Here is an 11,463-nt window from a genome sequence, read left to right on the forward strand (position 1 = left end):
GACAAGAATTTGTGCACTTTGAACTATACGCGCGCGCGCACACACACACACATATATATGCAATAAACATTTAGCTATCAGTCGATCACACACGAAGCAATCATTATTTAAATGCATTAAGCATATATCTATGAGTTCAGAGATCATGGATTTTTTTAATATGCTATTTTCATAGAATCATAGAAATTTATAGCATGGAAGGAGGCCATTTCGGCCCATCCTGTGGCCGACAAAAGGCTATCCAGCCTAATCTCACTTTCCAGCTCCAGGTCCGTAGCCCTGTAGGTTAGGGCACTTCAAGTGCACATCCAAGTACTTTTTAAATGCTGTGAGGGTTTCTGCCTCTGCCACTCTTTCAGGCAGTGAGTTCCAGATCATCACCACCCTCTGGGTGAAGAAATTTCCCCTCGTATCTCCTTTTATATTTATGCTATATATAGTCAATCATATACAGAGCGCGCCATAACGCTTATTTAGTATTTATAAATAAATCATTTATACTGTAGATATGGGGCAGCCTTAGCCACTATCTATCATGCTTGCTCAATGCAGCAGATTTGCGCCGAATCTTGTCATCTATATTTTTGTAAACGGTATAGATTAATTTATTTATATACATCAATGATTTGGATGAAGAAATTGAGTGTAATATCTCCAAGTTTGCAGATGACACTAAACTGGGTGGCGATGTGAGCTGTGAGAGGGATGCTAAGAGGCTGCAGGGTGACTTAGACAGGTTAGGTGAGTAGGCAAATGCATGGCAGATGCAGTATAATGTGGATAAATGTGAGGTTATCCACTTTGGGGGCAAAAACACGAAGACAGAATATTATCTGAATAGTGGCAGATTAGGAAAAGGGGAGGTGCAATGAGACCTGGGTGTCATGGTTCATCAGTCACTGAAAGTTGGCATTCAGGTACAGCAGGCGGTAAATAAGGCAAATGGTATGTTGGCCTACATAGCTAGGGGATTTGAGTATAGGAGCAGGGAGGTCTTACTGCAGTTGTACAGGGCCTTGGTGAGGCCTCACCTGGAATATTGTGTTCAATTTTGGTCTCCTAATCTGAGGAAGGACGTTCTTGCTATTGAGGGAGTGCAGCGAAGGTTCACCAGACTGATTCCCGGGATGGCCGGACTGATATATGAGGAGAGATTGGATCAACTGGGCCTTTATACATTGGAGTTTAGAAGGATGAGAGGGGATCTCATAGAAACATACAAGATTCTGATGGGACGGGACAGGTTAGATGCGGATAGATTGTTCCCGATGTTGGGGAAGTCCAGAACCAGGGGACACAGTCTTAGGATAAGGGGTAGGCCATTTAGGATTGAGATGAGGAGAAACTTCTTCACTCAGAGAGTTGTTAACCTGTGGAATTCCCTGCCGCAGAGAGTTGTTGGATATATTCAAGAGGGAGTTAGATATGGCCCTTACAGCTAAATGGATCAAGGGTTATGGAGAGAAAGCAGGAAAGGGGTACTGAGGGAATGATCAGCCATGATCTTATCGAATGGTGATGCAGTACCAAAGGGCCGAATGGCGCACTCCTACACCTATTTTCTATGTTTCTATGTTTCTATGTAATAGCGATAGATTTAGAACTCTTTTAGTGCTACATTTGGGGCTTCTTTTGACTAAATAATGTAAGGTCTTCAGCCCAGACAGGTCGCGGGGACCAGATAAATCACAAATTGATGGGTTTTGATGAGCTCTTTGGGTCAAACTTGGATTTTAAAAGCCCGCCGATTGTCAGTATATTTATATCACAGCTTTGAACTGCAACCCGGAAACAACTATCATTGTGTACCCTATAGGTGTAAAAAAAACACACCATTCACTACAATTTTGTGTTTTAAGGAATTATCTTTATAAAAAAGACTTGTATTTCTATAGTGTCTTTCACAACCTCAGGCCATCCCAAAGCGTTTTACAACCAATGAAGTACTTTTTGAAGTGTAGTCACTGTTGTAATGTGGGAAACGTGGCAGCTCATTTGCGCACAGCAAGCTCCCACAAACAGCAATGTGATAATGACCAGATAATCTGCTTTTTAGTGATGTTGATTGAAGGATAAATATTGGCCAAGACAGGGAAAACTCCCCTGCACTTAATCGAAATAGTGCCATGGGATCTTTTACATCCACCTGAGAGAGCAGACGAGGCCTCGGTTTAATGTAGTTAGAGTTCTGACCAAGAGTCATCCACCAGAAATGTTAACTCTGCTTCCTCTCCACAGATGCTGCCTGACCTGCTGAATGAGATTTCCAGCATCCGCAGTATTTTGCTTTTGCCTCAGTTTAATGTCTCATCCGAAAGACGGCACCTCCGACAGTGCAGCGCTCCCTCAGCACTGCACTGGGAAGGTCAGCCGAGATTTTATGGAGACTTGAACCCACAATCTTTTGACTCAGAGGTGCAAGTGTGCTGACCATTGAGCGACAAATGTTGCAGTCCCAACCTTTTGGGTTTTGTCATAGAATCATAGAATCTTACAGGAAAGAAGGAGGCCATTCGACCCATCGTGCGGATATATTCAAAAGGAGTTAGATGTGGCCCTTACGGCTAAAGGGATCAAGGGGTTATGGAGAGAAAGCAGGAATAGGGTACTGAAGTTGCATGATCAACCATGATCATATTCAATGGTGGAGGCTCAAAGGGCTGAATGGCCTGCTCCTGTACCTATTTTCTATGTTTCTATGTTTCTATGTGTCTGTGCCATCCCTTTGAAAAAGCTTTCTAATTAGTCCCACTCCCCCGCTCTTGCCCCATAGCCCAGTATTTTTTTCCTTTTCAAGTATTTATCCAATTTCCTTCTGAAAGATACTATTGAATCTGCTGCCACTGCCCTTTCAAGCAGATCCAGATCACAACATTTCGCTGTGAAAAATAATTCTCCTTACCTCCCCCTCGGTGCTTAACCCTTGTGTATTTAAATATTGTAATATTGTTGCATGTCGGGGTGGGAGGAATAAAGTGTTTGGAAATGAATCTAGTCTCCCCCTGATCCTATATTTGAATATTAAGGCAATACATGGGCCTCTTTCTGCGTTCATTCAGGATAGTCTCAGAATAAGGGGCCGCCCATTCAAAACTGAGATGAGGAGGAATTTCTTCTCTCAGAGGGTTGTAAATCTGTAGAATTCTCTGCCTCAGAGAGCTGTGGAGGCTGTGTCATTGAATATATTTAAGACGGAGATAGACAGATTTTTGAGCGATAAGGGAGTAAAGGGTTATGGGGAGCGGGCAGGGAAGTGAAGCTGAGTCCATGATTAGATCAGCCACGATCCTATTGAATGGCGGAGCAGGCTCGAGCGGCCAGGTGGCCTACTCCTGCTCCTATTTCTTATGTTCTTATGTTTCTTATATCACCGTGTCTTTACCCTTCCACTATATTGTCTTTTCACCTCTAACACACCTCCACCCCAAAAAGTTGCCAGTTTCACCAATTAATTTCTATGATTATTGAGGGAGGAATTGGACTTAATATCTATTAATCTGAGAAGTTGAGCAATTCTGGCAATGGAACTGATTATATTTATATTCACCAACAGAGGTGTTTTTAACAGAGGTGTTCAAAATTGGGAAGGAATTTAATATCGTAAAATAAGGGGAAAGTGTTTCTATTAGCAGAAGGGTCGGTAACCAATGGGCACAGATTTAAAATAATTAGCAACCAAATAGGAGGGAAATGGGGAGAATTGTTGTTACGCAGCGAGTTGCTGTGATCTGGAATGCGCTGCCTGAAAGGGCGGTGGAAGCAGATTCAATAGTAACTTTCAAAATTGGATATAGACTCAAAAAGGAAACACATTGCAGGGCTATGAGGGAAAGAGCAGAGGGGAGTGGGACTAATTGGATAGCTCTTTCACAGAGCCGGTACACACAGATGGACCGAATGGCCTCCTTCTGTGCTGTAGGACTCTATTCTAAATTGATTTCAGATGTATTACGCAATGCTCCAGAGACAGGAGGAGCCAGGCAAATCACTGGGATGTGGGTTTATTCTCCTTGTACCCCTGTGCTCGCTGACCTACATTGGCTTCTGGTTAAGCAACTCCTCAATTTCAAAATTCTCATCCTTATTTTCAAATCCCTCCAAGATCTCTCCCCAGGCAGTGAAGAAGGCAAATGGCATGTTGACCTTCATAGCGAGAGGATTTGAGTATAGGAGCAGGGAGGTCTTACTGCAGTTGTACAGGGCCTTGGTGAGGCCACACCTTGAATATTGTGTAAAGTTTTGGTCTCCTAATCTGAAGAAGGACATTCTTGCTATTGAGGGAGTGCAGCGAAGGTTCATCAGACTGATTCCCGGGATGGCAGGATTGACATATGAAGAAAGACTGGATCGACTAGGCTTATATTCACTGGAATTTAGAAGAATGAAAGGGGATCTCATAGAAACATATACAATTCTGATGGGATTGGACTGGTTAGATGCAGGAAGAATGTTCCCGATGTTGGGGAAGTCCAGAATCAGGGGCCACAGTCTAAGGGTAAGGGGTAAGCCATTTAGGACCGAGATGAGGAGAAACTTCTTCACTCAGAGAATTGTGAACCTGTGGAATTCTCCACCACAGAAAGTTGTTGAGGCCAGTTCGTTAGATATATTCAAAAGGGAGTTAGATGTGGCCCTTACGGCTAAAGGGATCAAGGGGTATGGAGAGAAAGCAGGAATGGGTTCTAAAGTTGCAAAAATGATCAGCCATGATCATATTGAATGGTGGTGCAGGCTTGAAGGGCCGAATGTCCTACTCATGCACCTATGGTCTATGTTTCTATGTTTCCCTATCTCTGTAATCTCTTCCAGCCACACAACCCTCCCCCCGCACCCCGCCCCCCGCCCAGATGTCTGCACTCCTCTAATTCTGCCCTCTTGAGCATCCCTCAACCATCGGTGGCCGTGCCTTCTGTTACTTGGGTCCCAAGCTCTGGAACTCCCTGCCTAAACCTCGCAGCCTCTCTTTCCTCCTTCAAGACGCTCCTTACAACCTCCCTCTTTGACCAAGCTTTTGGCCACAGCTAATTCTACTTATGCGGCTAGGTGTCAAATTTTTACCGCATAATACTCCAGTGAAGCCATTGGGACATTTCACCATGTTAAAGACGCTATATAAATACAAGTTATTGTTGTGTGACCTGCACAAAAAAGACAGAATGTGGAGGCGGCCAATAAAGGACAGGGAGACGGGTCAGAATTTTTAGTGTTGGCACCTCACTCACAGAGTGAGGCCAGAAGCCGGCTCGAACAGGATCTGTTGTCACTAATCTAACTTCTTTTGTGTGACTGCAAATTGATATTTCAATATATAAATATGTTCTGTTTTCCGACCAGTGGAGGTGGCGAGGAGTGGCTCACCCGAGAAACACTTCATAAAAATAATCAACTTTAACCACCCACACTTTACTGCGATGATCTACTTTAAATAGGCACATATCCGCAACAGCCGGCCTGGCATACTGATCCACACAGGCACACCAGACATACATTATAGCAGAAGAATCTTTGGGCACGTCGCGGAGTCTAGTTCAAGTTTGCAAAACGGGTCTATCGGTGAAAATTACTAATTTCTGTAAAATGGAAATATTTATTAGAAAAATAAAGTTTTAATTGTAACGCCTATTTCATTTATTCCTTCCTTCTATCTCAGATTCTTCCTCCTCTCCCTTTTATCCTTCCTTTCATTTTTCTTTCATTTCCACTCGCTCACTCCCTTGTTTATTCTGTGCTGTTTTTCTCTTCATCTTTTCTTCATCTTTACTTTCTCCTTCCCTTTCTCCCGTTTCGCTCCCTTTTTTCTCTCTTTCTCTCTCCCTTTACTTCCCTTCCCCCACTCCATCTCTCATATCTCCTTTTTCTTAATTCCCACTCTATTTTTCTTTCGCTCATCCCTTTTTCCTGTCTATTTATTTTGAAAATGATATGAACGGAAGAGGCACCGAGGAGGGCCCCGCTAACTTTGGGAAACAGTTGGGTGATTGCGGTGATGTGCTGCTCGCTGGCCGCTTTCACCGACACCAACATCCGTCTGAGGCCGAGGGAGTGTTCTCAGGCCCGGCGTGGAGTTGGTGTTTTCTCGCGGGCTGTATCGCTGCAATTTGCAACGCGCTGTCTTTAACATACTTGTGGCTGAATAGAGATAATTTCTATTAATTAATACACGCATTTGCCATTGGGGCCCAACGTTAGCCGAAATTCAGTTGTGAACCAGACCAGAACACGCTGAAGAAGTTTTAAGTTTCACCCTGTGTTGACAGAAAGTTATTAGAGCGGCTTCCTGAAAGTACACAGCGCAGAAATGATATAGATAAAGGGTCATGAAGGCAAATCAACTTCGTTTATATAGCTCACCCCCAGGATGTCCCAAAGCCCTTGACAATAGACCAAGTACTTTTGAGGTGTAGTCATTGTTGTCATGTACGGAAATGGGGTGACAACGAATTTGCACATAGCAAGATCCCACAAACAACGCGAGCAAGGCCAGATCGTTCTGTTTTAGCGGTGTCGGTTGAGGGATAAGTGTTGACCAGGTCACTGAGAGAACTCCCTTGCTCTTCTTCGGAAAAGTGCCCTGGGACCTCGTACCTCCACCTCAGAGGGCGGACTGCATTTCGGTTTTAACATCTCATCCCAACCAATACCTTAAAGCTTCGAAAGTCGGACTAGAAGATAGCAGGGAAACACGTATTTCAAACAGGGAGGCGAGGATGTGATGGGAAAAGAGACTAGTTAATATTGGGCGTGAAGTCTCTTGCAAGTTCCCCTCCAAGTCACATCCCAACCTGACTTGGAAATTCATGATCGCTGGGTCAAAATCCTGAACTCCCTCCCTGACAGCACTGCGGGAGTACCAATGCTTAAGCTGTTTAAATGCCAGTGTCTACAGTAGTGTAATACCTTCACCACCCGGACTGAAGCGGTTCAAGAAAGCGGCTCACCGCCACCTTCTCAAGGGCAATTAGGGATGGGCAATAAATGCTGGCCTTGACTGTGAAGTTTATATCCTCCAAGAATTATTATTATTTTCAAGTATTTGTTCTAATCTGTCTTTCAGATGCCTTGGGACTCCGATGTGTATTTCCACAATGTTCTGCGTATATTTATAGGTTTTCAAATCTCTTTAAGAGAATCATCACTGACAAAGATTCTTCAATTAATTCACTGCATTCAGTCACAAGTACATATAATTGTATATATATATATATATGGACAGATACATATTCATATAGACATACAGATATCAATGGACACTGAGATAGCGAGATATGTGTGGCCAGATGCTCCAAATATTAATATATTATGAATGTTAAATACACGTGTACATGATATTCCTTATTGGTAAATGCGGCAAGTCAACATACAGATGTTTATAAATGGGCAGATGTGGGACAGCGCATTCATTTAACAGCTTCGAATGCTGCCGCCAATTTTCTTCATAAAATATATGTTTTCTGTGTCGGTGCAAGAATGTGGGTTAATTTGCAATGTATGGCTGGGCGTTTAATCTTCAACCGGTGTAAACCCCCCAGCGAGCTTAGGACCCAGTTCTGCACAGCAGCAGAATTGGGGATTTGAAAAGGGCCTTGAAAGTTAATCTCTCCACTACATTAACCTTCCCATCACGGCTTCTAAATTGAACCTTAACTAACCCCCGATATTGGTGCCACGCATAGTCCGTTTGACCGATGATCCCGAACACTTCTCTCTCTTTGAGCAAAGAACGCGGCTCCCCCAATATGCCGCCATGAATCGATTTCTTCTCTAATTTCGATGCTGGGCTCACTTTGGAGTAATGATCCGATGTTAGTTTTATCTATCACCATTTAATATTTGATAGAATTTCAAGAAGGCAAATTGTAAGAGTTCAAAATCAGGAGCTTAATTTTTTTAACTGATTGACTATCAGAATGAATCGCAAGTAAGAGTAATGCGAATATAGCTTAACTATAACCCTATATATAATTTATACATATGCATATATTTATATATGTGTGTGTGTGTGTGTGTGTGTGTTTTTGGAACAGATTGATTACATACAAAATGTGAGTTTATATTAAATCATTACTATATATAATTTACATGTATGCCTATATATGTGTGTGTGTGCCTGGAACATATTAATTATATACAAAATGTGAGTTTATATTAAATCATTACTGTATATAATTTACGTATATATTTGTGTGTGTGTAACTGGAACAGATTGATTATATACAAAATGTGAGTTTATAGTAAATCATTACTGTATATAATTTACATATATGTATATATGTATGTGTGTCTGGAACAGATTGATTATATATAAAATGTGAGTTTATATTAAATCATTACTATATATAATTTATATATATATATATGTGTGTGTGTGTGTGTGTATGTCTGGGACAGATTGATTATATACAAAATGTGAGTTTATATTACATCATTGAATGAACATTGTAATTTAATAATAAAAATGTATTAATAAGAATTTAATGTTCAATTTGCCAAACAGTGTAGCCTATCTCTAGATTTGCAGTTCTCGCCTCGAAAGTTTTCAAGTCCCTTCCTGCGGTTAGCTAGTTTTAGAGTACAGTGACTGTTGTGCGGGTTTATTGCAAGTCGGTTTAAAAAAAATAATATTCTGAATATAATGTGTGCGGTTTCATGGAGCTTCTAGTTTGCGCTGGGTCTATCCAGCACAGAGACTGGCAAACCCGCAGCTGGGTAGACATAACAAGTAAAACCAGAAACAAAAACTGCAAGACAGGGAGACGGGGCGGAATGGAGGTGTGGAAACGCAACAAGAGCTGATAAAACTGACAAAATAAATAAACAGGGTCAGTCCAAACACAACGATCCTTATGGCACGGCGAGTAACATCAATAATATTAATGTGACTATCTTCGAGACAAACGGGAGCTCAGACAGAAGTGAGATTGTATTTAATATAACCCACATAACGCCACATTCTTCAAAGCCGTGATTTGTATACAGCATTACAAAGCTACAATAAATATCGTTCAAGTCACGGCCTGGCTCGAAGGGAGATCCTATTGATAAATTCACACCAAACATTTTAAATGATGCATGCGCTTTGGAGACATATATTCCCAAATAACGCTTAAACGAATTGCAAAGGACATTCCTAAATACTGGCAATTATATATATTATTTTGTTGTTCTGCCTTTAGGATATTAACGTGGAATTTAATTATAGATAATCATAATGGACTGGGCCCGAACCATTACTGAAACACGTCACTCTAAATATCCCTGAAATCGATAGAATGATTCCAAATATTGGAAACTATACTAACATCCCCACTCCAGCACATGTATATTTTGTCCCTGTTTTGTTCCAAATGCGATTTTATTTTCAAATTTCAAATCGAATACATTTCCTGCCACGTAACTGTTTTTTCAAAACTTTATTTTCCAACTCTGTGTCTTAATCAATCATTTTGAAACCGGTGTTTTTTTTTAAAGCTTTCTCTATTTTGAGATTTGATTCTCAATCCGGCGTTTTATTATTTTCCTTCTTTTCATGTTGGTCTCCCTCCCCATCATTTAATTTCCCCTCTCCACTCTCATGCAGTTTCTCCATCCCTCTTTAGATTTCGTTTAATTTCAATATCCATTCTGATTAATTGTCCCCCTCCCCTCTCCCGCCGCCTCCGCCTCGTCTCCCTCCATCTCACAGAAGCATAGAATGATGCAGCATGGAAATTGACCATTCGGCCTGTGTTGGCTCTTACGGCTAAAGGGATCAGGGGATATGGAGAGAAAGCAGGAATGGGGTACTGAGGTGAATGATCAGCCATGATCTTATTGAATGGTGGTGCAGGCTCGAAGGGCCGAATGGCCTGCTCCTGCACCTATTTTCTATGTTTCTATGTTTCGGTAGAGTTAGTCATTTTTACACTACGAGTGGTTAAGATCTGGAAAGCACTGCCTGAAAGGATGCTGGTGGCAGACTCAATTTTAGCTTTCAAAAGGAAATTGGATAAGGGGGGGGAAATGCAATTCTACGGGAAAAGGGCAGGGGAGCGGGGCTAGTTGAGAGTCGGCACGGCCTCAGCCAGCCGAATAGCCTTCTTCCGTGCTGTAACCATTCTATGATTTTAGTCCCATCCCCCCCCCCGCCCGCCTCCTGCTCTTTCCCCATAATCTGTTATTTTTTAATTTATATATTTTTTTAAAAAAACAAGTCACATATCAAACATTCACCCAACACCGACACAAATGCAAGACCTCACCTGTTAATCTGTCTTTGGCAAAACGCCTGCTGCTCTCCATCCAGGGAAAAGTTAAATTAGACAAGTTTGCCATGTTGCCCGTGCTGGGAAGACACGGCATAGTTGGCATTCCGGCCGAGAGCGGTGGAGGAGGCATAGGTCTGTGCGCAGGCACTCGGATCACACCGGCCCCGCTGTTCATATTAAGATTCATATTCATACTTACATTCATATTCATACACATGTTAACATTATAGGATCCCGGTAATCCGGCCATACTGCAGGCGTTATTGTAAGCATTACTGTAGCCATCGGGGTGAGAGTTGTACACGTTGGTTGCGATCTGGTAATCCGACTCAACAACTCTGTTTGGGTGCATGCAACTGGCTTGGTCCGAATTGTTCAGTATCTGATCAATCCCAAAGCTTATAGGTTCATGGTGTGAATGCGTTTGCTCAATTGCAGCATGATCCATGTTTTTGAACAATATTTTTTGTTGTTGCAATTTTCCAAATAATTCTCTCTCTCCCCCAAAATGTTTTTTTTCAAAAATGAAATGAGAAAAGCAATATATATATATATATATATATATATAAAAAATCCACACGGGTCCACTGCTCTGAATTATTTTTTTTCCCTTCCTCCTCCTGATTTGGGTGAATTAATAAAATAAAAAATATATAATAATTAAAACAAAATTAGGAGCGCATTTCCTCTCTGCCGAGTTACATCCGAGTTTCTGCAAGTCGTCCAGCTCGGGCGCCGAAAATCCCGGGTTCCTGGTTCCTGATTGGCCGCCGCCGTTCGTGATTGACAGCCGGTCTCCTTTGTTCCGCCCCCTCCCTGCCTACCTCAGCTTGCCATTGGCTCTGGCCGTGCTGTGATTGACAGTCGAGTGACTGGACCCCGGGGCTTCACGGTGATTGCAGCCAAATGAGCTTTCCATTGATAATTTAGGAGGTTTTCTCCCGCCCCGCCTACATTCCAGGGGCGTGCATTCCCATTGGTTGTCGCGATTGACTGACGGGACAGAAACACAGGGAGCAAATCAATCACAATGAAAAATGATTTGCAATAAAGGCTCGAAAAAAGGCAAAATAATTTCAACACATATTTTTTAAAAATCCCAAATTGTAATTTTAGGAAAAAAAAGCAAATATAATGAAATGCAAAATCATCAAAAATCTACTTTAAAAAAATTGCTTTATCAATGCATTTATCATTTTGCTTTTAATATTTGCAGGGA

At 41.9% G+C, this 11,463-nt stretch overlaps 1 protein-coding gene across 1 annotated transcript in view; it reads right to left on the reverse strand.

Moving 5' to 3' along the window:
* The window catches only part of tlx2 (T cell leukemia homeobox 2), a 95,441-nt gene extending 84,749 nt beyond the window's left edge, over nt 1-10,692 (reverse strand). Inside the window, exon 1 of the mRNA XM_070861093.1 lies at nt 10,239-10,692. Coding sequence (XP_070717194.1) covers nt 10,239-10,692 — 454 coding nt within the window. The remainder of the gene's footprint in view (nt 1-10,238) is intronic.
* Nucleotides 10,693-11,463: the final 771 nt, after the last annotated feature.

This window comes from Pristiophorus japonicus, chromosome 2, assembly GCF_044704955.1.
Source record: "Pristiophorus japonicus isolate sPriJap1 chromosome 2, sPriJap1.hap1, whole genome shotgun sequence".
Classification (NCBI taxonomy): Eukaryota; Metazoa; Chordata; class Chondrichthyes; family Pristiophoridae; genus Pristiophorus; species Pristiophorus japonicus.